We start from the raw sequence: 26,026 nt of genomic DNA, 5'->3' as shown, positions 1-26,026 counted from the left end.
TCAGGGTGAGACTGTGGTTCATGGACTATTATTGCCCACGTGTGAATCAGCTTGGCTAACTGAGACGTTTACAACCGGACAAATTATTCTCAACTATCAATAGCTTAATAGCTACTTTTGTTTTCAGATTATTTTTTTTTAATTATTAACTTATTTAAAGATGTTTACAATGAATAATGTAAAAAATGCACTTCGCAGACATCATCAACATAACAAGCCACAAAGTTACATCAAAATCAGACTGCTCTTGGTTATTTATTAACTTGAGACAAATTATTTTCTGACTTTTAAAAACTCTATTTTGGAACATTTGTTCTTTGTGAAGCAGGCTCCTTTGTACTCGTGTATTTTACCTTGCCGGCTCTGCAATAGGGTGGAGGAAAATCTGCACTCACCTACCTCTTACCTAGCTCTGCTGGCCCACAGCTGTAGACAGCAGTACACCCAATAAAGAAAAATAACACATACTTTTCAGATAGTGATTTCAATAAACCGATAGCCTGGAGGACTAAGAAAAAAGCAATGCTTTAAGGGCAAACTGTAGGCCTCTCATTTAGAAGCCTTTTCTAGTATCAGAACCTTTTTCTGACGTGTCTAGCGTGCACAATGCTCAGAAGCTGCTGAAGTAAACAAAATGTGGGTCTGGTCTCCATTATTATAATTTGCAGATACCCTCCGTCTGCTCACAGAGGATGGCCCAAGGCTTTTAAAGCTGTTAATGACATGAACAGTGGCCAAGAACTGACTGTATTTGAAATACAAGTGTATTTTAAAAGTAAACCAGAACGTGTGAATCCTCAACCACTTGCCATTTGCATTAACTTTACACAGTGAGGATTTTTTTTAAAGGGACAGATTTCTCACCAAACAGTCACTGGACTAGTTAAACAATTGGAAGTAGGTTCAAGATGTGTCACCAATAGTTAAAATATTGGCTTTTATGGCTAGTCCAAATGAGAATCAGGCTTTCCAGTAAGTGAAACTTGGTTCCCTCACATTGATTTCTCAATGTTCATAAATTCATTAAATGCTCATTCATCAAATTCCATCTCTTTGCTGGCTCTTCCATGCCAGAACGAGGCATCTGTTTCCAAAAAAATGAAGTGGCAGATGGTTTGATAAGTATTGCCCTGTATTACAGCTGGGGGAATGAAGTAATTTAAATGAATAGAAGACAAACAGAAATGAAGGTACTCAGGCTTAGAAATAAGACAGAGAAGCTTTGTTATCTTGTCTTTTTTTTTCCTAGTTAATTTTCTTTTACTAAAAGTAGGGTTGAAAGTCCTAAATACTAAATGTTGAAATTCAGGATAGTTTGGGACTGTGTAACAGTTCTGCACATGGCCATCAAATACACTGGAGCTGGTGCTGCATCTGCTATACGTGTAGGTTTTATCCACGTATGCACTGTGTCATTTTTCCAGATTACTAGGCATCTGAAAAACAGCCTGGTTTCTATGAAAATATGTGGAAAACCATGTCCCATATGCTTTTCATATGAGACACAAGACTTGACTGTGTAATACAGGACATCCCCTGTTATGTGGGACATCTGCCAAGCCCAGCAAAAAGAAAAGATAAAGGCGAGAGAACAAAACCAGAGGCATAGATGACTACTAAATCCTTATTCCGTTTTTAATGTTTATATTCTGCTCTGGTCTCAGCTGTTATAGTCCACTTTTAACAACATCTCTGAGCTGGAATTAGTCACGTATTCTGTACTGTCTAATCTATTTAATGTTTTATGATTAAAACTTTAAAATGTTTAATCACAGAATCATTTAGGTTGGAAAAGACCCTTGGGATCATCGAGTCCAACTCGAGTCCAACCCCACTCTACAAAGGTCTCCCTTACACCATACCCCTTAACACCACATCTAAACGAGTCTTAAACACATCCAGGGATGGTGACTCCACCACCTCCCTGGGCAGCCTATTCCAGTGTCTAACCACTCTTTCTGTGAAGAATTTTTTCCTAATGTCCAGCCTAAACCTACCCTGCTGCAGCTTGAAGCCATTCCCTCTTGTCTATCACTAATGTTCATTATTGAATGACAGATTTTCAAAGGTAATACTCAATATAGGCTTCGAGCCTTCCAAAAATCCTATCCCCGCTTTGCATCTTTAGGTAACAGTGTACCTCTGATCCGTAAACATGGAAAAGCACAAGAGCCTTTTAGCATGTGATGTGCATGAGTACTTTAGGTTATATTTGAAAGCTGAGCTGCAGTTGTTATAAATTTTCTCAACAATTTTGGGGTAAAAACCAAATGTTACCTTGTTTGGGGGCATACCAGTGTTGCCAGTGCTTACGTTCCTCAACCGTTTTGGTCTGTTACACCCTGGATTGTGAACTAATTAGATTAAGAAAAAATTATAGTTTAAATTTAGGGGAAACAACTCTTTTCCTCATGGCTACAGAAGCATGAACATGTTACTCTGCAAAATGGCAATAGACGGCAGCAAATAAATTAAAACCATACTTTTGTTTTCAGCATGATTTTGGAAGACAGAATCCTGATTTCCGGATAGTTCAGTTAGCAGTCCGGGACGTGTAAATTCCACTGAAAGTCTCATTGTAAGACCTTTCTTTCACATTTCCAAAATGTGGAAGCTAAAACTGATAGATAATATTCTACATATTTGACTTTGCTTTTGCGACTCTTTCTCGTATCTATTTATACATCTAATACTGTTCGGCCTCTCTTTGTCAGCATAATGAGAAGCAAATCCTCTCAGTACCGTTGGTACTGTTGAAAACTTCAAATTAAATTGGAATTGGGTGTCCCGCCCACAGGAGCACAATACAATCCACAGTTGCATCCACGTTTCACTTACTAAAACTTACTGTGGTGGCTGTAGGTAGAAATTTTATAATGTGCAGCCTAATGCATACGGAGTTTTTTCTAAGCGCTTCAACTCCCAGTCGAACAGAAGGAATCTGGAGAATATTTACCTTAATTTATCACGTTTTCAGTATTAATTATGTTACTAGAGATGGCAGAAACCACCTACCTGGCCTCATCTCGCTTTGAATAGTAAGTCAAAGAAGGTCATTGCTTTCTGCGAGTCACATGCTGCTTCTCTGTCTAATATTCTATTCCTGTTAGTTTGTCTGTGTTACATCTGTGAAACTCAGAATAATCCCTATATTCGTTTGATACATTGCTACAGACAAGAAAGAAAGGAACTTTTATATATTCAGGATGAGAATGCAAATGCCTATTTTTATTTAATAAAGACAGATTGTTGAGCCTGGCACTAATTTTATCCTTTATTACCAGTGAAGACATGAGAACTTGAAGTACATCCTGCTTCCATACCAGGGAAATTGGCTCAAACTGGAAGGAGGAAGACATAGCGTAGTTTTTTGTGGACTGTGTCCTTTAAATGTTAGTTTACAAAGGCATTCTGAGTCAAAAGGCCAATTTTATCCAAAAGATTTTTTTTAAGACTTCATACGTATCATGTTCAGACAAAACAGTTTCAGAAACCTGTTGGATTTTATGGATGCCTCTGATTATTGCTCAGGAGCCCACGATGGGATGGATGCCCACCTACCTGTATGGCTTCTCTGGCTGATGTACTTGATTTATGCACTTGAGCACACGATCGTGGCCTGTAATGATTTACAAATAGCTTGTGACACCCCAATTAGCTGCTAAAAAGAGCTCTCTTTTAGCTACATAGCTTATTCTCCAGGATAAAAATCAGTGCCTGTAGTTCCTTTTTACCGCTTTGTAGTCCTTGCTTACAGCATGATGGACTCATAGATCTCACTAATAGGATCCCAATGCCTTGCTACACTTTGGTCACAAAAACTTTTAATCAGTTACTTTGCTTGTAATTTTAATGTATGCCACCAGTTTGCTCTCTGCATTCGACGGGTTTGGACTAACATGGAAATGAAAAATGAGTGAATGTAAATTTTTTGCTAAACAAAGGCGCTAAGTGTTGACAGGATGGCCGATTCCAGCCCAGAATTTTCTCTGCATATAAACATAGAATACATTTCATAAACCAAAACTGCAGTTTTTGTTTGTTTGCTTTTGGGTTTTGTTCCAAGTTTCTTGAGAGGAGATGATGCCTAAGGAGAAGAAACACTAGGATGTGTTTCCATAAACTTATATGGGAAATGCTCTGATAACAAGGCACCAGAAGAATAAGCAAAACCTGGAGTAAGGAAGCTGGAATTAATGTAGGCATATTAAGAAGAACAGAGCCAGGCCCATCATCTTTGCAGCCAATATTCATTGCTAGGAAGAAATAGTGGTTTATAGTGTACTGTTGACATAGTTTTGGTAGATTTCTGGCTCTCTGCACTTGTAACACATTCTACTTTTACATTATTGTCTGAACTGTAACCTCTCACATCTAGAAAATCAGCATTTGGGGAAGCTGTGTTATCATATAAAAACACAGTCAAAGTTTTATTTTGGTCTTTTTTCCACAGTAGCAAAAGCCTGGTTAAGTTTATATGCCTTTGCCTTTTTTTCTTTTCTGGTGATGCTACACTGTGATTGTGTTTGCCTGTATGATTCATTACAAGCTTGCTGGCAGATGGTCACGTACACTTTGCAACAGTGCTTGATGCTAATAATAATCAGCTTTTAGCTTTTACATATTTTTTTCCCTAGGGTAAGTAATGTGTCTTATCCTAATGCCTAGAAAATCATGGTTGTTTTCAGTCACTGCCATCTAAATACTTTTATCCTTGAGTAAAAGAGGTTTCTCTGTACACGTTCAACATTCAACATGAGTGAAAGTTAAATTGCATGTATGGGTGGTACCAACAGAAGAATTAGTGTTCTGGTGTTCTGTCTTCCTTATATGAACAAGGTGGAAGAATAAGTGCTTCACGAGACCAGTATGTGCCAGAAAACCTCCTGGCTCCTGCCTGTGAATGATTTTGTGTTGGTTAAGCCATTGGAGCCCCACAGGGGCTATATAGCTAAAGCTTCAGAAGTCCTGCTTTCTCTCACTTGATCCCCCCACTTGTTATGGTAGAAGGAAATTGTTGATGTATATTTTATTGCATAACAGTAAATCAAGCTTATATGCAGTGTTTACCTGTAATGGTTAAAATGCTGTCAGTCCAAAATACATTCCGTTTATTTAAATGGTGAAATTGTAAAGAACTACTTCTATGTAGCTCAGCAAAATGTGTATCAAGTAACGGTGTTTTATAAGAGGGAAAATGTGTTGAATTATATGCTCTTATCATAATGATATGACACAGACATATTTCATGGTTATTTTAATATCAAGACTAACATGTATTTAACAGTAGTTCTAGATGGAATAGCTGAAGAAGTTACAGTATGGTGGAACTTGGTGGGGACTGTTTATAGCTATCTTTATGTTGGAAAAGGAAAATTTCTAGTCCGGCGGTTTTAGCGGAGACAGCTGTTGAGATGTTCTTGTTGACTTTTGTTTATCATAATTATAGTACACTATATCCAGGCAATAAAATTAGTTATAAATCTGACTCCCTCAAAACGCAATGTCATGCAATGGTTCCAGCAAAAGTGAATCTTAGTCGTTTGATTAAAGTTCCCTTATTTTTAACAATTTCCTTGCTCTTTTTTTTCATTTAGTCACAAGCAAAAGGATGCATTGCAACTCTACTTATGTTCTTGCAAGACCATGTGACACTAAAGTCTATGACAAGGTCTCTACAGTGTAGGATCATTGCCTACAGACCTGATAAGATATTTTTTCTGAATGTAATTCTCAGAGCCTTATTAATTTCCTGCGGGCATTAAAAAGTACATTTTAGCTGAGACAGCTCCTCTTCTCAGACTCTTTCATAAGTTTGTCTAAGGTACAGTCTTAACTGCTGCATTTTGTCCTCCAAATCAAGGCTGAAGTAATTCACAGCTAATATGAAGAAAATACGCCTCGAACTTGTGCCAGATTCTGTCCTGCTAGTCTTAGTTTCACCAATATAAAAATTGTAATAGGCTCCTTTGATTCTTAACTCATATACCTTTGCTCCAACCACAGAAAAAAATAATCCATTTTAAAATTTATTCATAAGGTAGTTGCAGAACCAAATTCCAACTCCAGCTGATTTACTTTGCATTGTTTTTGATTTATTGTGTTTGTGAGTATATATATATAGAGAGAGAGACATACTTCTGTTCTTGTTCTTACTATTTTGTGATTTATTATGTGTTGATGAGATTCTGTTGTAGACCTTGGAGGCTTTTTCAAAGACAAGAAGTTCCATTGTCATGTTTTTCTTACAATGATTTACGTCTTGTGTATTGAAGTTATTTATCAGAACTATTTAAAAGATCGTCTGAATTCATCATTTTTAAAAACACTGTTATTTAATATTTGCCTGAAGTTGGTCCCAGAGGCTGCAATCAAAAAAGGGTCTCACTTTGCTAGTCAGTATATTACTGTTATAAAGGTAGTACCTTCGTTATTTTCCACTGAACATTAAACCTAACTATGCATCTTAACACATTGTACAAATCCAAATCAAAAGATAGTGTCTGCCTCAGGGACCTTTTGATCTACAGGGGAATATTTCCATCCTTTTTTTCCCCTATCTGGCTGAAAGGTCACACTTTACCCATATTCTGTTTTCCCAGATTTATTTGTGGCCCGGAGGCTTTATTAACATCAAGTGGAAGACTCTGGCAATAGTTGACATGAGGGACTTTTACCTGTGGAGCTGATTCCAGGCAGTCTGCTTCTTGCTGACCTTCAATAGGCTTTGCTGCGTGGCAGGACTATTTTTAAAGCTATTGTAGAGAGAGAAGTTTAACGGGAGTAAGTTTGCCCGAGGGAGGGGCATTTTATGGGTAGTCTGAATGGGCTGGAATTTTGTTGGCTGTTTTAACAGTAACTGTTAATTAGTATCTTTTAAACTAATACGTTTTGGACAATCCAGAGGAAAAGTGTAAAAATTCTGTTTAATACTAACTTCCTAGAATTGAAGGAAATAAACATTTAAGAATCAGCTTAAAAGGCTCCTGGCTAGCATGTTAAAATCGAAAAACTAATTCCTAAAACTTTAGTGGTCTACCAAAAGTTTTGCCTAGTCTCAGAGATTCCTGCCTGAATCGAGGTAAGTTTTAAATGCCCAAAAGAGCTGCAGTTTCAACACAAAGTGAGGTCAAACTCTACAGGTTTTATTGAGTAGTATTATTGAAATTCTGGGTTTAGTCTAACACGAAGGAGGCAAACAACGATGATGTTAAGAAGTTTTGCACAAAACTTTGTCATGTGAAATTATACAGTTGAGTTGATTGTGGGTTAGAAGAAAAACTATAAAATAGGAATGGCATAAATAATTGAAAGTTCTATTTGTCCCATCCCAGTTTTTGCTGTGGCTCAGCACGTGCTTATAAAACAAAATATGCGCCTTCTTGAAGCAGTAGCATAGCATGATCCCGTCATATTCCCTGTGCTGTGTGGACTGGGCTGGTTGCTGCTTACTTATGTAGGAGATGCATGAAGGAGATTCATTGCTTCATCTGACATGCAATTAGGCAATGTATTTTCTTGGGTTTTCCTTTTTTTTCTGGAGGTTGATGAGATGACTTCTCAAATTTAGGGTTTTTTTAGGATTAACTGGACTATTTCCATTTTCATGCTGTCTTTGGAGGATGTTGCAGACATGGTAGTGGCTATTTCTGTTATCAGAAGTCTTCGGCATCCTCTACTGGCTTCAACCATTTACAGCGCATGTTTCTCCTGCTGCATTCCAGATTTGTCTAGAACACAACCCTGAGCAGCCGAATGGGGTTTTAACTGCGTTTACCTGAGAAACTACCTTTGGTTTATAAGCAAAAGAAGCAATGCTCTCCACAAAGATATAATGTGCACATGGACACCTTTTAGCAATAGTTACTTTACTTATCCAAAATGGCATCTGTCTGATTAATTATAAGTCCTGCTATAACGACATTTTAAGTTTGAACTTCTGCCATGGTGAATCAGCACTTCCAATTCCACGGTTAAATAAATTTAGGAAAGAAATCACATATGTTGTAATATATAGGCCGTATTGTACTTAACCAGACAATTACGTTATGTTGTGTTTGCAGGTCTGGTGCCTAACTTTCCGTGGGAAGTTGTCTTTCTCATAGTAATTGCAAATGAACTAGACAGAGGTCTTTCATCTGGAATCTAAACGTTAACAGAAACTGAAAATTAAGGAAAGAGGGCATTGTAAAGGATTCTTATTACTCTGATCTCATAGATCATGCTGAGGAAAGCACAGGATCGTTTATGTTTAAAAAAAAAGGAGTCGTTTCAAATGATATGTTAAAGGATCTAGCAAGTTATAATAAAAGGTGAATTTTGTTGTATAAAATAGTGTATTTAAAGTATTCTGGTGTTCTAAAAATGTTTTTGAGTCACTTTACACAGATGGTATTATGTTTGTATGGCATTAGGGGAATTGATTATTACCTTTAACAGCTTTCATGAGACACTATTAGTGGAAACCCTGTTACCTGCGTTTCATCTCAGAGAACTGCATACCATAATTGAGTGCACTTCAAAAGCCAAATTAAGCTGAATGAACGAAGCAACCAGTAAGGATGTTCTCTTGAGCATTCATTCTTACCATGATGAATGATGCTTGTTTTTCTCTTCTCTTTAATTAGAATGTTTCTACATTTGCCAAAGAAAATGTTGGAATGCAGACAAAAACTGAAATTATAGGAACAGGGCTTGATGTAATAGCTTATTTGTAAAGGAAACACAACTTGTTTGGTATTTTATTGAAACAGGAAGTTCAGAACCTCAGTACACACAAGCACAACAAATTCTCAGGTGCTAGTTGAGTCATCTGTTGTTGGAAGTAGTCTCATAGAAGGCTTCCCCTTGATTTAGTTTTAATCTTCAATTAACAAAGGGAAGGAAATTACATACAGATTTAGTTTTAGATAATGTGCAAAGCTCTCTGTTGCTTTTTAGCTGTCACCCTGATGTGCATGCTTTGTGAGTAGATCATGTTGGCACAACCAGACTGTGTCCCAGTGAATATATTCAGCATTTAACAAGCAAAAGAAACCTGATGTATTACATTTATGAAATAATGTAAGGTTTGCTTAATCAAAATACTCTGATTTTTTCCTCCTAGACATCTCATACCTAATTTCAGCTTTACTGAAAGCTGTAGAAGTAATCATCTGTGATAAGATGATAACTGATAAAAATACTGGTTTATGTTTAGTATGGGTTTATTAATTTTTTTAATTGTTGTGTTTGCTTGTAATAATAGGTCTGTTATACAGCAGAGCAGAGCATGACGATACCATGCAGTTTTGTTTAGCTGTGAAATGTTTAAAAGGCACTTGGGAGTTTGTGTGTGTATCATCTTCTCTGTGGAAGGCTTAACTTTTCCTCTCCTTCAAAGATCTGTATGACACTGGCCGTCTTTGAATGAGAAGGATTTTATTGAATTCCCTCCAAATCCCATCATTACTCTTCCTCTGCTTAACCCCAAGGGTATTCCAGTGTTGTGCAGTGAGTTCTCCTTTCCTCCACCAATGGACAGAGCAACGATGGCTTTTGGCTCTCCTAGTACTGGTCCATAGCATAAGTGCATTGGCCCTTTAATCAATAATGTCATTTTAAGAAAAAATTCCGCGGGTTGTATCAGAACTATCATGTCAGCTTCTAAATTTTAAAGTTAATATAATTTTAAAAATAAAAACAGACACATGACTAGTGAGCGTGCAGGACATTTTTAAACCTTTGCCCTTATGCAGGGCTAGCTAGATTCGATTCCTTTTCCCCGTCCTCCGGGTGGTGTATATACTTTAGTATAGGACATACACATACAAATAGTACCTTCTGTTACATCATGGTAGTTTGTATTGTTATAGGGCTAAAGCCGTATCCTGATATACCCACCTTATTCCCACTGATTTTAGTGGAAATTCTGGATTGGGACAGAGCGAAAGATGTTAAATATTTATTTACAGACTTCTACTAGAAAACTAGCATGTAGGAGAGGATTTATTGAGCATTTGTATTTCATCTAAGCTATCCAGCTGTTTGACTAGAAAATAACTAGCAATTTTGCTTGAAGACCACAACCGTTTCTGTGCTTCAGCCTATTTACCCTGCATCTAAGCCCAAATACCCAGTTGCTCGTATTTTATATACAGAACTTGCTGAGTATCCTTTGGTTTTCAAATTGCAACTGCTTGCTTATGCAGTGACAACTTCTTGAAAAGGCTTTCTGCTCTCACTAAAGCACTTCAGATAAAATCCAGATAGGCTGAAAAGTAGTAGCCTCTCCGTCCTGCTTCATTCTTCGACGAAGGGCGGTAGGAATATAGGAAAGGAACTCAGAAAGGAGGACAGGGTCAGCAGTTTGACCCTACAAACTTTGCCCAGCTAGCTTGAGAAGTCGCTGAAAGTCCACTACCATAATAAGTCTGCCTAGTTCTCTGTATTTAACCATGTCATAGCTGGTAAGCTCAAATTTAAAACAAAACCGAATTCCATATGGAACTTATAACAATATTTCTTTTTAAAAGAAGTTTTTGAAAAAGATCACCAGTATATTTGCAGCAAACAGAAGCGGACTTTTCTGTGAATCAGTGATTGACTTTTCAGTGAGTCTTCCTGCCACTGCAGATTTGCACTTTATTAGCTCTACCCATAGAGTCACACTTTTATTTTATCTTAATTAAGATAGTTCCTGGCAAATATCAGATAAGTCAAATAAATGTTGCTCTGTTATTTTTGTAGCTAAAAAAATTAAAGTAGAAGTAAGTGATGGAAAAGAAAAAAAGTCAAAAAGTTATCACATGTTGAAATCCCAAATGCATTTGAAATCCTAATCAGGAGTAAGATTATATTCTAAATGAGATTCTAAAATGACTTCATCTTACTCACAGCAACAACTGAAATCCAATGCTAGACTTTTCCTCCAGCATTTGATAAGGTTACTGACACAGTGTCTACTTCGCCTCCTATAGACTCTTGAGAAGAAAGCAGTGAGGTAAGATTCTGCCAATGTGTTTGGTCTATCAGGTTACAAGCTGGTAAGAGTCAACTCCTCAAAACAGATATTGGAATCGGTTATTTTTAGAAGGGTGTCATTTGGTACCATGCACAACTTGTCATTGTGGTTTGTGAATTATTTTTTCCCTTTGTTAAAATAAACCCTTTTCAAAGGCTTTCCATTACCTTGGAAAATTTCCCGTATTTTTTTTTTTTTTTTTTAAAAAGAAAAGAAAGAAGAAGAACAGAGAGAATAAATTTGGTGTCAGGTACTGTGCTTTCATAGCACAGCTTTCATAGCTTTCACACCAGCTTTCATAGCTTTAAAATTACTCTGTATTCACAAAATAAATTGTTCTCCCTCGGCTATACGGAAGACCATCCCAGCTTGCTGTCACAGTATAGTTCTTTCTTTTGTAATCTTATATTATTGTTATGCTGAAAACTACAAGAGTTCATGAAAAGAATCTTCAAATAGAAAATGTTGTGTCCTTTGTTTTACGCCTATGAAGAAAGCGATGCTCTCAAAGAAACTTTTCTTGAGTAAATGACAACATTTAAAAATGTGATTACAAAAAGCACCTGGTCAAATATTTAAACGATTTATTTTTTTTTCCGCGTGTGCTGGCAGCTGCACTTGCCACTCTTAGTGCTGGAGGATTAAATGTCTTTGCTTTCCATACTTCCTATGGGATCTTTTCTTCCAATTTGTGACATAGATTAAGTGAAGAAGAGATGTTATTACACGTAAAGAAGTACTGCTGCCAAGGAGTACTAATCAGGGTAACTGTAGACCAGAAGTGATGGTGATAGTAGTTCTACCCCCATCGGTTTCAGGAGTTTCTGAAAGCAGCCTGAGCCTGGTCTAGTTTTGCCGTTGTCGGCGTTCCACAGCAGTGGCGTCCCGTTGCGGGATGCCAGGTAATCTCTTTGCATGGGTTTATTTCAGTAGTTCTCAGACAGTTTTTGAAGACTTCTTTCTGTTGAACATTGATGTATTTTCAACTGACCCTTTAGTTCATATTTTAAAAACCAAGCGTTCCCTGCTAATTATTGTTGCAGTGCCTGTGTTACACCGTAACTTCGGAATGCAGCTCTCTGGGTTTCTCCTGTGCTCAGTCATTACCATGCATCTTTTTTAAACAATTTAAGAAAAAAACATCTTTTAACTATACATCACTTTTCCATTAATACGTGGTCTGTTGTGTTCTAATACATTGGGTGCTGAACAAAAGCATTTTATATTTTTGTTGATGAGGAAATACTTTAGGCTGCCCTAGTTAGAGGGTACTTTTTTCCTCTGTTGATACTAAAAGAAAAAAATGAAAAGAACGAAACAACTTTTTAAAAAGGTAATTTGCTGATGCCTGCTTTTTAAAGCCAGGTCCATTTTATTTGTCTGGCTGCAGCATATCAAAAAAAAGATTGAGAAAAGTCAATCCTAAGAAACTTGAAGGAGAATGAACTCACTGTGTTCAAGCTTTGACATATTTTATAAAGCTGTTGAAAACCAAACCATGAAAGCCAGATTTATGAGCTTTTTTAAAGTTATTTGTAGATTCCCAAGACGATTGTGTTCCCATCACTTACTGTAGCCTTTAAAACTCAAATGACGCTTAAAAATATTCATGTTTGGCACACACTGAGTTACTGCTGGGCGTTGCAATGGCATTTAGCTAAAACTAAAGAGTAGAGAGGAGGATGTACTCTGCCTCCACTTAAATCATTTCAGTCTGTTGAGGTAAAGCAAAAGGATTCACATATTCATATTTTAAAGATAAAACTAGGAATTATTTTTAATGTTAAGATTACTTTTATTGTGTTTTAATACAACTGTTTGGGGAACGAGCCTTTTGGGAGCATCTGTGTAACCCTTCACATTTGCCAGGCTTTTCCTTTCAACAAGATCACTCACTTTGTTATTACTGGATTAGAAAACTTTTATTTATCAAAGCATTATTCATCTGCACTTTGCCAGGTATAGCAAATCTGTTGACAGCACTGGATTTATCATTTACTGTTAAAGGCGAATGGAAGGATTCCCCACATCCCTAAGCCAGCAAAACAAATGTCATTCTTGAAGCTTGCTGCACAATATCCTGTGTTGGCTAAAAAAGAAAGTTGGACTGTCCAAAACAATTCAATATCTCAAACGTCTAAGGTAGTTGAAATGAGCTTATAATTTTTAATGTACTTTATGCAAATACTAGGCTTCCATGCCTTGTATTTTCATTAAATCTAGTATTTAGCCATGGGGAATATCAAGTTGTTTTCCATGAACTGCAGCACATTATTAGCTCATGGAATTTCTGTTTCGGTGTGGCCTTTCATCGGTGACATAAACTTAGCTGGAAACGTATTCTTTCAAGTCTGTGTGAATGCATACGTGTTTACTCCCATGTGATATTAAATATTGCTATTTACTTCATTAATACTTCACTCCTTAAGCTACTCTGCTGAAATTAATGACCTATTCATAGATTACATATGGTCTCACGCAATAGGTACTAGTCTGTTTAAAAAAAACCAACAAACAATTGGCCTTATGTGTGTTGGGAGAGTTCAGTAAGCCCAGAGGACACTATGTATAAAATATGGGTAAATGGTTGCAATGTGAGGGGATAAATGCCAAGATACAACGAATGTTCCTCCTTCCTGTTGCCATGTGAGAATGAACTATGAGATAACAACAAGGGCAAGCTGCAACGGTTATTAAAAAAATAGGCTAAATTTAGTTGAGGTCATTATTTTTGTGCAGGTAATAATTCAGTTTGAAAGAAGCATCCCATACCTATATCACTGCCCTGCATATCCATATACCCATACCCGTATATCACTACCCTATATCCTACATCTGCCAGCGGTGACTCCATGCTCACTTGTGCCTGCCTCTATAGCCAGGAACGCAGGTGAACGGAAAGGGATCTGCAGAGCGCACCTTGTGCACCACACGTGCTTCAGGTCCCTGGGCTCGTTCCAGTCTGCTCCCCTGAACTGAGCACATCTTCTGACTGCATTCATCCAAAAGGAGAACAGTCTGTGCCCTTGATGGCTGCTCCACAGTGGGAACCAAAAGTACACTCAATAGGAATGACCGAGAGATTAGTTTCAAAAGTGCACTCCCAGCTTGAACTAAACCGCGAAGAATGCAAGTATCTTTTTTGCCGAAGGTCTTGTGAGGATATATCCAGCTAGAACAGATCTTTGTCAGCTGTGAGGAAAAACATGTCCATGTATATATTACATACCTTTTAAAGTCATGGCTGGTTGTTTAAAGCAAACTATTTGGAGGCTGAGATTTTCTTGGTTTGGGTGTTGGCTCAACTGCGTTTGTTCAACTGTCAGCTGAGTTACGAGCAAAGACTTTCTGATTTTACTTTACTCATTTGCATTTTTGAGACATGTGAACTTGTGTGCATTTAAAAACTGAGTTAGATGGAGAGTCGCCCCAGTACTGCCAAATACAAAATGGTGGATTCAATATGGCTCACTTAGATCTGCTGCACAGAGGATCCGTACAGAGGACCCGTACATGCTCAAATCAGCTCTTTGTCATACAAGTAATGAGGCCACCACACCAGCACACGTCGGAGCCATTGGCAGAAAATGTACAACTATCCCATCCATTTACTGCCTTTGTTGTCTAGGATTTTGCTAAGCTACCAGGCTAGAAAATCTGATTAACCATGACCTAAGGTAGTAGAACTGTAAATTGACTCTATCCGGTTTTTAATTACTAAATTGTCTTCATCTCAACCCATGAGTTTTCTCACTTTCACCCTTCTGATTATCCCCCCTCCCTCCTCACTGAGGTGGAGGAGGAGAAAGCAGCCGTGTGGTGCTGAGCTGCCTACAAGGGTTAAACCACAATGGAATGGAATTAAAATAACCTTGAGAGATACAAGGAATGATCAGAAATAGGTATGATGAAGTTCAGTAAGGACAAGTGCAAAGTAGGGAGAAATAATCACCTGCAGAAGCACAACACGATTGACAACGCGATATTTCTGCCAGAAGACCAACTGAGTATTTTAGAGGATCCAAAACGATATATGTCACCAACGTCATACTCCGATAAAAGAAGCAGGCATACTGGGATGTGTTAACAGGAATGCCATACATAAGAGGCATGAATTATTTGGAGCGTGCAGAGCAGTGGTGGGGCCTGAGCTGCGTACTGTGTCCAGCTTTGGGCACTGCACTTCAGGAAAGATGTGGACCCACTGGAGAGAATCCAGGGGAGAATAACAAAATGATCAGAGGTCTACAAAATATGACCCATGAGCAAAGACTAAAAGAACAGTGTTTGTTTAGTCTAGAGAAGAGAAGACTGAGGGGAGGGAGACATGATAACAGTCTTCAAATATTTAAAAGGTTGTTGCAAATAGGAAGAGAATAAATTGTTCTCCATGTCCCTTGGCACTAGGACAAGAAGTAACAGGCTCAAAATGCAGCAGAGGCCATTTAGGTTATATTATTAAGAAAAGCTTTCTAACTACAAGAGAAGATAAGCATTGGGCTAGATTACGTAGGGAGGTGGAGAATGTCTGTCTTTGAATTTTACTGGGATCCGTGGGGGCTTGTCACTTGTAGTAAATGTAACCCTTATGGTATGCCAGTGATGCCCAGAGTTGTACGTGCCACACTCGGGCACCGCTTTGGAGAGGTGCATGGCACAGTGCTGCTTTATTGATATTCGGGTGAGGAAAACATCTCCCAGTTATAATTGGCAATTATTTGCAGAATTTTGACATAAATTTGCAATTGCAATTTGCAGTCTTATCACTGCTTGGTAGTCACTTGAATTTAATTCTCTTGAAAGAAGACAAAACCAAGGACAGACAAATTCTTGAGGTATTTCTGAAGCAAGGTTTAAATTTCTATCCTGAAAAATCCTTCCTTCATTAGGTAGTCTGTAATGAAAGGATTTTTTGAATTTCAAAAAGAATTATTTTGTGTTGAAACCAAATGCAAATATATTTAATTGAGAAACTTTTTGAAGTTATAAACAAATAGTTATAATAAAGTGACCACATCTTACAATCTTAGCAGAGTGTTTTTAAGTGGAATATTTTGGAAATACAGCTCCTTGATTTAGAAGTCACACTTATCCTGAAAAGGGAAAAGACTTATTGTTTTACCCTAATTTGTTTTTTATTAATCTATAGTTGATAATGTTGATATTACATAGTATTTAAAAATAGTTCTACCTCTGCAAAACAAGGAAATTAAACTAAAAATAAGTGATTCTGTTATCTTTTTTCCTGCAAAAATTTGCTATGCCGGAAAAAATGGTTCAAACATCTTCCAGTATAATTTTGAATATCTGCCAAACAGTAGATTTATTTGCCAAACATTTTCATACAGTATTCCCGCCGGGACTCAGTCTTTCAGAGAATAAATTGGTGAAATTAACTTTTCTTATCAGTCTATGGGATTTGAGAGAAGCAAGGTTGTCTGCCAACACGCAGAGGAAAGAAACAATGTCAGCTAAATTGTCTGGATTCTAGCGTTCTTCCCTTCGCCCTCGTCTTGGCCAGGAAACACTTACATGAAGGACTATACAGAGGAGGGGAAAAAACTGTGTTTTGAAGAATTTTCCAGATAATATAGTCTTGACTGAATGCCATTTCTCCTTCTTTTACTTTCCTTTTTATTTGTTCAAGACCAGACATTGAAGGTTTCTTTTTCCTGGACCAGATTTTCCACTCTATCTCCCTCCGCTTCTGGCTCCCGGCTCACTGCACCAGTCTTCTTCCATCGCACAAACATATATCAAGTTTGCCCATCGGTATTCTCAGTTTTTATGTATGTGCTGGAGTCCTAATGTAGCCTTATCAAGCATTCAAAAAGTATGTTCTCACTTCTGTCTGTCTGAAGGCTTACGCGCCTCTCATTTGACAGACAGGAAGCTTCTATTTTAGCCAAATGATATTGATAACCAATGGAAATGTGTTGTTTCAGTAAAAGTTCAGGAATGGGGATGTAATATTTGTAAATAATTTGCATGAATGTTGCAAGCTGAGTTTTGCTCTGAGATGAAAAAGATGACTAGCAATAAAAATTGCATTTCATGCCAAAGAGTGGAGTGAGGTTCTTGGTGCTGTTGAGCTAATAGTGTGGTAGGACGGCTTGCGCCGGTTGGGGTCCTGCATCTGTGTGGTGTTCCATTAATTTGGATAAAATTCTTCCAAGCTGAAGATCTATTTCTTTGTGAAACAGCTTGCTGAAGGAAGCTGTTTCCAACTCTTAACACGCTCTTTTATACTGCAGGGCTCCAATTTATTTATCTAGTACAGCTTTTCAGTGTAATTTTTAATGAAAGATTTTAGTGAATTTCACTACAATATTTATGCTCTCAATGTGTTAAAAAAATAACAGCAAACTACTAAAATAAATTGCAAATAAATCAAACTAAAATGCTGAGCTTTTAATTTAAGTACAAAACGTATGCCACCCATTGTTCCTACAAAAACAGAGTTGCTGTTTGGTTAGTTGCTTCTATTCTTCCATTAAACCTGATATTTAGAAAGATGAAAAAGAAAGCATTTCTTCTTTGTCCTGCAGGAGTACTGCACTGATAACACAAACTTCCTTGATCCCTGTAGGGTCCTGCAGATTCTGCAAATTCCTCACTGCAGGATAACTGTACTTTCAGAAGTCCGCACGCTGCAACACGCTCCTCTTTATCAGAAGCAGGCTGGCGCTCCACTTGTGTGGATGTTGTGAGCCCTTGATCTTTACATGTACATGGGGTTCCACATATGTGTTTTTCTTTTAAATTTTTACTAAATGACAGACTGTCTGAAAACACATATAACCCCGCGAGTGTAACGCTTCCTAACAGCGCTGTAGCTTTGAGTGTGTTCTTCACGAGGTTTTTGTACAGAATTACACTAACTGAAAATGTAAACATTGCTTGGCCAGTATGTTTATCCAAACTGAAATCATATGCATATTAAAATCTTAGAGCTTAATATTTCCCCAACAACACCACCCAACTACCTTAAATTAATATACTATTTTATCTGTCTCTCTTTGTTAAATTTGTAGATTATCAAACCATAAATTCTGGGGGTTTGACTCATCAATTTTATGGTTTTCTATCATTTAATAGTTTCAGAGTGGTGAACTAATCCATAAGACTTCCAACAGTTAGATCCTTTTCTCTTTAGTGAAAATGAGCAATTTCTTATCAACTTCAAATGAAATAATACTTGTTCTTTATATAGATATAAACCAGAAAATATTCAGTCTTCTCTCTTCAAACTTATGTCTGCAATTTTATCTTCTGCTGTTTGCATTTAATAAAACATATTTATTATTTTTGCAAGTAACAGTAATCAGGATGTAATTATAGTTTTCCATAGGTTCAGTAAATACTTCATTAAAAATTAGCCTTTTCAAATAGGTGTTGGGAAGGTTTCCAGTCCTATATTAAATGCTCAAATAGTGGTGATAAAATAAATCTTAAGTTTGTTTTTGTAGATTTATATATGCCTGGTGAATAAGAGAAATTAATAATGAAATTTTACTGTTATGCATACATTGATTGTACATGCATAAATTTCAGACATATATAATTATTACAGATGGCTATGTTGTATATATTTTTAAGCTAGTAATTCACATTTTCAATTCTAGCCTACAATTACAATTTCTATTAATTGTAATAAATCATAACCATACTCTCCATTTAGTTTTTGTGAAGTATTATTATTCTAATGGCATTTTAAACTAGAAATTTCTTCACGTGCTGTTTTCTGAAATTACACTGAAAATTGTGAGCTCTACAAAGGACATTAGCAGTTTCTATGCTGAAAAATTTCCAAGTACCTCAAGAAGAATTAGGGTTTTTCTTCATTTTCTGTTGCATGAATTCAGGTATCCATTCAGAGATTACACCTTTGTGGGAATTGACGTCTATCTCCTCAGCCTCATAAAAAGATCACACCCTTGGACTTTTATGGGGATTTTGTGTTTCTTCCCGCACTCCACCCAGCAGGAGCTATTTTCATAAAGTTCGAGGCAAAGTTGCAAAGGTTTAGGGCTGTTTTTTTTTTAATATATGCTGTTTTGGTTTGTGGGGATTGAAAATCAGTCACAGGAGGGAGAATAGTTGGTGACATGTTTGATGGGGTTTTTTTCACAAAGAAGAAAGGCTCTTCTTTACCATGCATTCCCCCTAAGTTTTACTTCTGTCAAAACTTAGGTTCAAACAAAAATCTACATTAATGGTACCTTTATGAGAAATGCATACATATAAGAGGCGTCTTCCTGCCGTTCATACAGCTACAGGAAGAATGAGGTTAACACCTAGGATCTGACCAAAAAGAGTAAATACATGCTTTCATAACATTTTGTTTTTCTGTCCATCTTCTAACAACTATAATTAGAAAGTAAAATTGGTGCCGTCTGTTATAATAGGGACTGACACAGTTGCAACCGTAACTACCAACTGATACATAGACAATTTGTGGAAATGGTCACTTTTGGGGTCTGATATTTTCCCAGGCTTGGTCTCTGCTGAGGAATTATTTATTTATTTGTAAAAGCTTAGTCGAGATGTGTATGGTTTCAAAGGGCTGGGAGCACCCCTGGAGCGCCGCGAAGGCTTTGATGTTGCAAAGGCAGCTGAGTCAATTCAGGGGTAAGAGCGAGATTGTGCCCTCTCATCCCACCGCCAAACCCTGTGTGGTCGGCTAGCTGGCCTCTCAGGAACTGGCTACTGCCGTGTCTTTCAGGTTAGTGGGCCAGAAAGCGAAGTTAACCTCAGAGCCTACCCTCTGAGCTCCGAACGTAAATGCTGGGATTCTTCCCAATCCCCAAGACCTGTGCACTGACCCCATGTGCTTGGGCAAATCCAAGCGCAGCCTGTGGGGAAAGCTGTGCTGGTGCTGATCCGGGTGAAGGAAACGTAAAGATGATGTTCCATGCTGAAGATTTCCTTTGACGATGCCACTGAGATGTGCTGTGTTCTTCCCCTGTCCTCCTCTCAAATGCACTGATAACAATACACACAGCTGCAATTTTAAAGGCAGTTTAAGAAAATCCTCTCTATAGCATGTCAGCATTTCACTTTCCCGAGTTCCTTTAATATGTATTAAACATATAGAATAAAACATGCTATTTGTAGACATGAGGCAAGGAGGGTGCTCAAAATTTTGATCTCCTGATTTGATGGTTATCTGTGTACTCGTTTGCTTTTAATATTAATTTAATCGAACAGTTCTTTCTATAGGAAGATCTATCGTATGGATGAGTTTTCATTACAGTGGCAGTGAATAAATCCTTTCAGGGGAAATGTCTGAGGAAGTGGGAATACTTAAAAGGGAATTATCCCTTTTAAATCATATTCCCTAAAACACGTGAAATAGCAGGATTGCAACAAGTTATATTTGGTGTCTTCTATCTAACAAAGGTCCTATTGCATTTTTAAGATAACAGCGTCTCAATCCTAATACTTGTCATCTTTAAAATCATAAGAGTTTCAGGTTGACAAGAACTGTAACTTCTGTTGTTTCAAGTTAAATCTGATTTATTTTGGGTAAATCATCATTACAGCCTCTTGGTAATTATCTTTGTTCTGTCGGTTGCAGCTGGTTTGTCCCAATAAACAATTCCAGAGAGCTGTGTCAGATCAACTAAAATGGCATTGCGTCTGTCGTGAGGCTGTTCTGAAGTCAATGTGGAGGGATTGTTGTTTTTCACTATGGTGCATTCTTTAATTTGTTGACCCTGCTTACCACAAGCACTTTCGTAGTTTCATAATGGCACAGGTTTTTAATTCATTAAATTAAATGACTGCAGTCCTAGTAATACCAAAATCACAACACTGCTCTGTACATCAGAAATTGCAAAGTGTTTCATGTTCTTGAGCTAGTTCCACTTTAAGACACTGATTGTGGCCTCTAAGCCTCACAAGACCCATCAGCAAGTGGCACTTCTAGTGAATTCCAAATCTGATACATATATTAAAACCATACAATGATTATTTTTCTGTATTTCATCACATCGAGATGCCCGGCAGACAGATACTCATAGAAGAGCATTCTTGTCAGGTGGAGGTAGGCAGCACTCTGCCGAATCCAAAACCAGATCTTCTGCATGTGTGTGTCGGGTGCCAACTTATGTACAGGAAGGACGATCGAATATATTCAATGAGGTTGGATCCTCCAAAATCTGCAGTGTAATTCTGTTTTGATACTGTGATCAAAAAAATTATTTAGCAACTGTTTGACTTCCATGAGACAGGATTATTCATAAACCTAAGTTCACAGAAGACTCAAAAATAAATGGTATTTCTTGGATTGTGCTCGAGTCTTTTTGGCCCACTTCATCCATAGCAGTCACTGTCTTTATAACTTGCTGAAATCAGAATGCAGAGAACCAACTTAATTTTATTTTCAGAAGAGCAGCCAAGGAATTAACAAAGTTGAACTATTTATTGATGGAGGAGATCTCAAAATTCAAACTGGGATTGACTTGTCCAAGAATACCAGAGGACAGTGGCACAGAACCCCTGAGCCATGAAGTCTCACGTTAGCATGGGCTCCATGCTTCGCAGGTGCTTCATCTAGATAATTGATCCCAAGTGCTAAGGCAATTTACTTTGACTTTTATCTAGGGATCCATGAACATGCCATGGAACTGTTTGGCTTTATAAACCCCTGTAAACCAGCTGAAGACTCTTACTTTGGCTGCATATCTGCCAAGCACATACGTTATTGCATTACATTCTTAAGTGCCTATGATTTCTCAGCAGGTTTGTGCCAGGACTGGAGGAAGGAGTCTACTCAACAAGTAATTTCTCCCACTGTTCTGTCACTCCTCCTCACTGACTACAGCTTCACATTCAGCTGTCTTGGATAAACCAGATAGATACATCCAGAGTGACCTTTCCTCTATGTAATGTGCTCGGGTTGATCATCTGTATGTAAAATTCCAAGCACCACATAATATGAAACGTTTATTTTTGTTCTCATCTTACTATTAACTGCCGTCTCATTATAAATTTGACATTACAACTTTGACAAGAGATACAGAATCAAGACATGTTACGTACGTTAATTTGGCAGGTCAATGGCAATCTCACTCTAAGATATACAAGCTTGCTTTTTTTTAATATTATTTTAGTATGAAAAGTTTATATTGCGTACCACTGTGTGTACACAGCATGCACTGCTTTTATGCACACTATAGCTAAAGGGGATGGCTTTAATTGCTGAACACTGTCCTGACCAGTATATACAGAGAAGAAAATTTGCCTCGTGTAGATCAAGCAGGTTTTTATTATAATGACCAAGTGTTACAGGCTGCACAACATCCACAGAGGACTTCTATTTTTCTTGCTTTGTGGAGATAAAAGAACTTACATTAAACAATTTGCTCTGAGTTCTGGTACATTTGTGTCACTTCATACATCTGAGACAAAATGCAGTTTGTACCTGTGGAGCACAGGAGGGGAAAAGAGGTCCTAAAGAAGTTTAAACTCTGAATTAGGTATGTTTGTAAAGCTCCCTGATACAAACTGATGAGCACTATATACTGTAAAGGCTTTCATGGTTTGTTTTTGTGCTGCAAGAGTGTAATTATTTATAATATCCTTTAATATTTCTGTGTGATGGACAGTGTTATAAATGTAAGAATGTAAGATTATGGTGAAAAATAATGCTGTCAAGTGCTTTAACAAGTTTTATAGGTAAACCATCTGACCTATAATGAAATAGTCTCACTCTGGTTTGGGAATTGTATTGATCAAGTACAGCGAATTCGTTATATAGAATCACAGAATGGTTTGGGTTGGAAGGGACCTTAAAGATCATCTAGTTCCAACCCCCTGCCATGGGCAGGGACACCTCCCACTAGACCAGGCTGCTCAGAGCCCCATCCAGCCTGGCCTTAAAAACTTCCAGGGATGGGGCTTCCACGACCTCTCTGGGCAACCTGTTCCAGTGCCTCACCACCCTCATGGTGAAGAACTTTCTCCTGACGTCCAGTCTGAATTGTCCCATCTCTAGTTTTAATCCATTCCCTCTAGTCCTGCCATTAATTAATTTCCTTGTTTTCTCAAATACAGATCTGCAGACTTCAGCGTCAACTATCAACAGGAAAATACCAGCAGAATCTCTTTTCCAACCAGCCTGTTATGTTTGTATCCCCTACCAGTCAGCCACCCTGCAGAAAGCTGACTGAACTTATACAGCTGTCAGGAGGGATAATATGTAAAGATTTACGTCAGGCAAAAATCTGTATAGGAAAAAACCCAGGAAAGAAGTACCAGGAAATAAAATGTTTATCAGAAAAATGGGTATTAGGTAAGAGAGTAAATTTCAACTCATATAAATTATTGTGGAATATGTATTCAAAAATTGACTGTAAATAGTTCACTAAACTGAGGTTATGGAGGGAAGAAAATGGAACAAGCTGCTACAGTTATGTTTTCAAGAAGGTTGTTTCCATGGTGAGCACTTTCTCTTACAACTGAGACTGCTTGGTGATGGTCCTGGTACTCACCATTGTAATTTTACCAAGAACAAATTTCATCCAAAGATCTTCAAATTTATCTTTTGTGTGATTGCTTCATTTAGAGCAAACTAAATTATCAGGAAACCCCCATAGGCTAACTGCTTTTTAAAATGGCATGTATTTCAATTTTAGATGTAGTAAGAAAGATCCTTAACTGGTATAAACTGGCATAGCACCACTGAAATACGGTATTTGGCACCCTCTGATAATCTGTCATGAATTATATATCATACATCTGAAAGACAATATTCTGCAGTCTCTATTTCACTTGCAGAAAGCTTATTTTTAAAATTTGCTGTTAAGTTTCTAAGAGTTGTTAGTCCATTGCTTTTCCATTATCGACACCACAGTTCTCAAGGTTACTGTTTGCAGGGAATCAGATGTAAAACTGCAATATCCTCACCCTCAAAGAAAAGCTTTTGATAATCTATGTAGGATTAACAGCTTCCCGCCTGACACTCTCTCTTCTTCAGACAAGATAAGGATATTTTCCAAAAAGGGACCTTTTGTGTACTAGAAAAATTAAGATTAAATTTTCATGATACGCTATGTCAGACTCCTCTAGATAGTGCCTCACTCAGACTCTAGCAATAAATGTACTACATGACTTGGTGTTATATGAGATGAGACAAGCAAGTCCTCATCTCTTGACCGTTAATGCTATCAGATCATAATGACTTAAAACCTGAAAGAATATACCACTGGAGAAGAAAGGAAAAGTGAACTGTAAGGGAAAAATACTCATCTAAACGGAAATGTTATTTGATACTTTCTTAAAGTATAAGATAAAATTGTGAAGATTTGAGAGAGAGGCATAAGAAGGAGGTATTGTTGATTGTGCCGTTGTCTGTCCTCAAAGACGACTTTGGCCAGAAAAAAAGTGACCAGATGAGGAAACCAGAGGTTTGTGCCAGACTGAAAATAGGATGCAGTACATTAAACACAAAAGTTTCACAAAGTAGTATGCCAGTCATAAATTCCAGATGAACAAAGGTAATGACCTAAAGTGGCATGCAACTCAAGTGGCACGTCCCACTCATTTACTGGTCTCGTGGAGTTGTGCCTCACCCCAGGTCCAGTATCTCGTGAGCCACCTGCAGCTGGACAGGCCACGCTCAGCCCATCACGGGGCTGAAGGAATTCCGTGTCTGGCTGCTAAGGAAAAAGGACTCTGAATTCTTTGTGCCCTTTACAAATGTCTCGGTTCTGTTTTGCAGTCCGGTGATCCCTTTTCTAATTGTTACGTCCTGCTCACAAGGCACGGTTATGCAAACTCCAGCTAACGGATTTAAAGTGATGAATCATCAAAACTAAGAAAAAAGGATAGAGGCTCAGTCCCTTTCCCAGCAACTGTTTACATAATAGTATGAACACTGTCACCTAAAAATTGCCGTCTTAATCAAATAAATCAAATCAGATCTGAAATTTTGTCTAATCTTTGACACTTCACTGTTGCAATCCCGTTGCATTTGTGGCTATCTGCTTAATTCACGCAAGGCTGACCACAATAAAAAGCATATACATAGATAATGCAGCACCTTTTTTAAACTTAAGTAAATGATACATTCTTGTGGTATTATCATTTTACTGCTGTTTTTTTCAGGGTCCTTCTCTTTCTGGGTTCTCAACTCCACCAAACTTTTATATCAGAAATTGCTCTGAAGTACATTGTTGCTTTATAATGTTTCTTGTGCATTTTATCTTGAATAATCCTGCCTTTTTATTTCTTTTAGATTCAATCACTCAGCATACAATATGTCCCATGGAAAACTACATTTTTCAACTGTGAGCTAACTCAAGAGCTTCCATATGGTTGTAAGAAAACAAGCTTACTTTGGATTCAACAAAAAACTAAGCTGTGAATAAAATTTCTAAGAAAGCTCAAGTCGCTTATTTATAAACACAGGGAAATGTTTTCTGCATTTTTATTACTTGTGTAAGTGTTCATCTTGTGAAATCTTTCGGTTTTTATAATAAAGTACTTCCCTAATAAAAGTCATCTTGCTTTTATTTATTTGTTGAAGACCTCTGGACCTGAAAGTTGAATGCATCGTTATTCACTGGGAGGAACTGGAAAGGATCTTTTCTAATCTCTGTGCAAAGCTGATCATGTTACAGTGCAATTAAAAGATGCGCATGCCGCGTGGGTTAGCGTGCCTGAGCTAGCTCTGGTGGAGGCAGCAGGAGCTGTGCCACCACTGCAGATGCAGGGATTCTGTAGGCTCCTCTCTTCCGAGTGCCTCTGCGGACAGCTGAAGGCCCGTGTTGCCGTATCTTCACGGCCTCTGCTAATTAAGTTTCTTTGGTATATGGATAAGATGCCCCATCATGTTCAGCTCACACCTGCTGGTGTAAAATTGCACTTCTAAATTGAGTTTTCAGAAGCAGTTGAAGCTCAGTAATTATGCTCAGATGCATAGTTAAGATATTACTTTATTTCAATACCTTTAATTGAATTTCAAACTGTCTACCTTACATCTAGGCTGAAACCATAAACAGTTACTGATCCTGAGTC

The 26,026-nt window shown here is 37.7% G+C and overlaps 1 protein-coding gene across 1 annotated transcript in view; it reads left to right on the top strand.

The window, feature by feature from the left end:
- Positions 1-25,509, top strand: part of MCPH1 (microcephalin 1) — a 135,789-nt gene extending 110,280 nt beyond the window's left edge. Inside the window, exons 13-14 of the mRNA XM_074581646.1 lie at positions 23,063-23,300; positions 25,245-25,509. Coding sequence (XP_074437747.1) covers positions 23,063-23,300; positions 25,245-25,300 — 294 coding nt within the window. The 3' untranslated portion in view covers positions 25,301-25,509. The remainder of the gene's footprint in view (positions 1-23,062; positions 23,301-25,244) is intronic.
- The last annotated feature ends 517 nt before the right edge of the window (positions 25,510-26,026 follow it).

Source organism: Larus michahellis, chromosome 3 (genome assembly GCF_964199755.1).
Source record: "Larus michahellis chromosome 3, bLarMic1.1, whole genome shotgun sequence".
Lineage (NCBI taxonomy): Eukaryota > Metazoa > Chordata > Aves > Charadriiformes > Laridae > Larus > Larus michahellis.
This window is presented reverse-complemented; position numbering and strand designations above follow the sequence as displayed.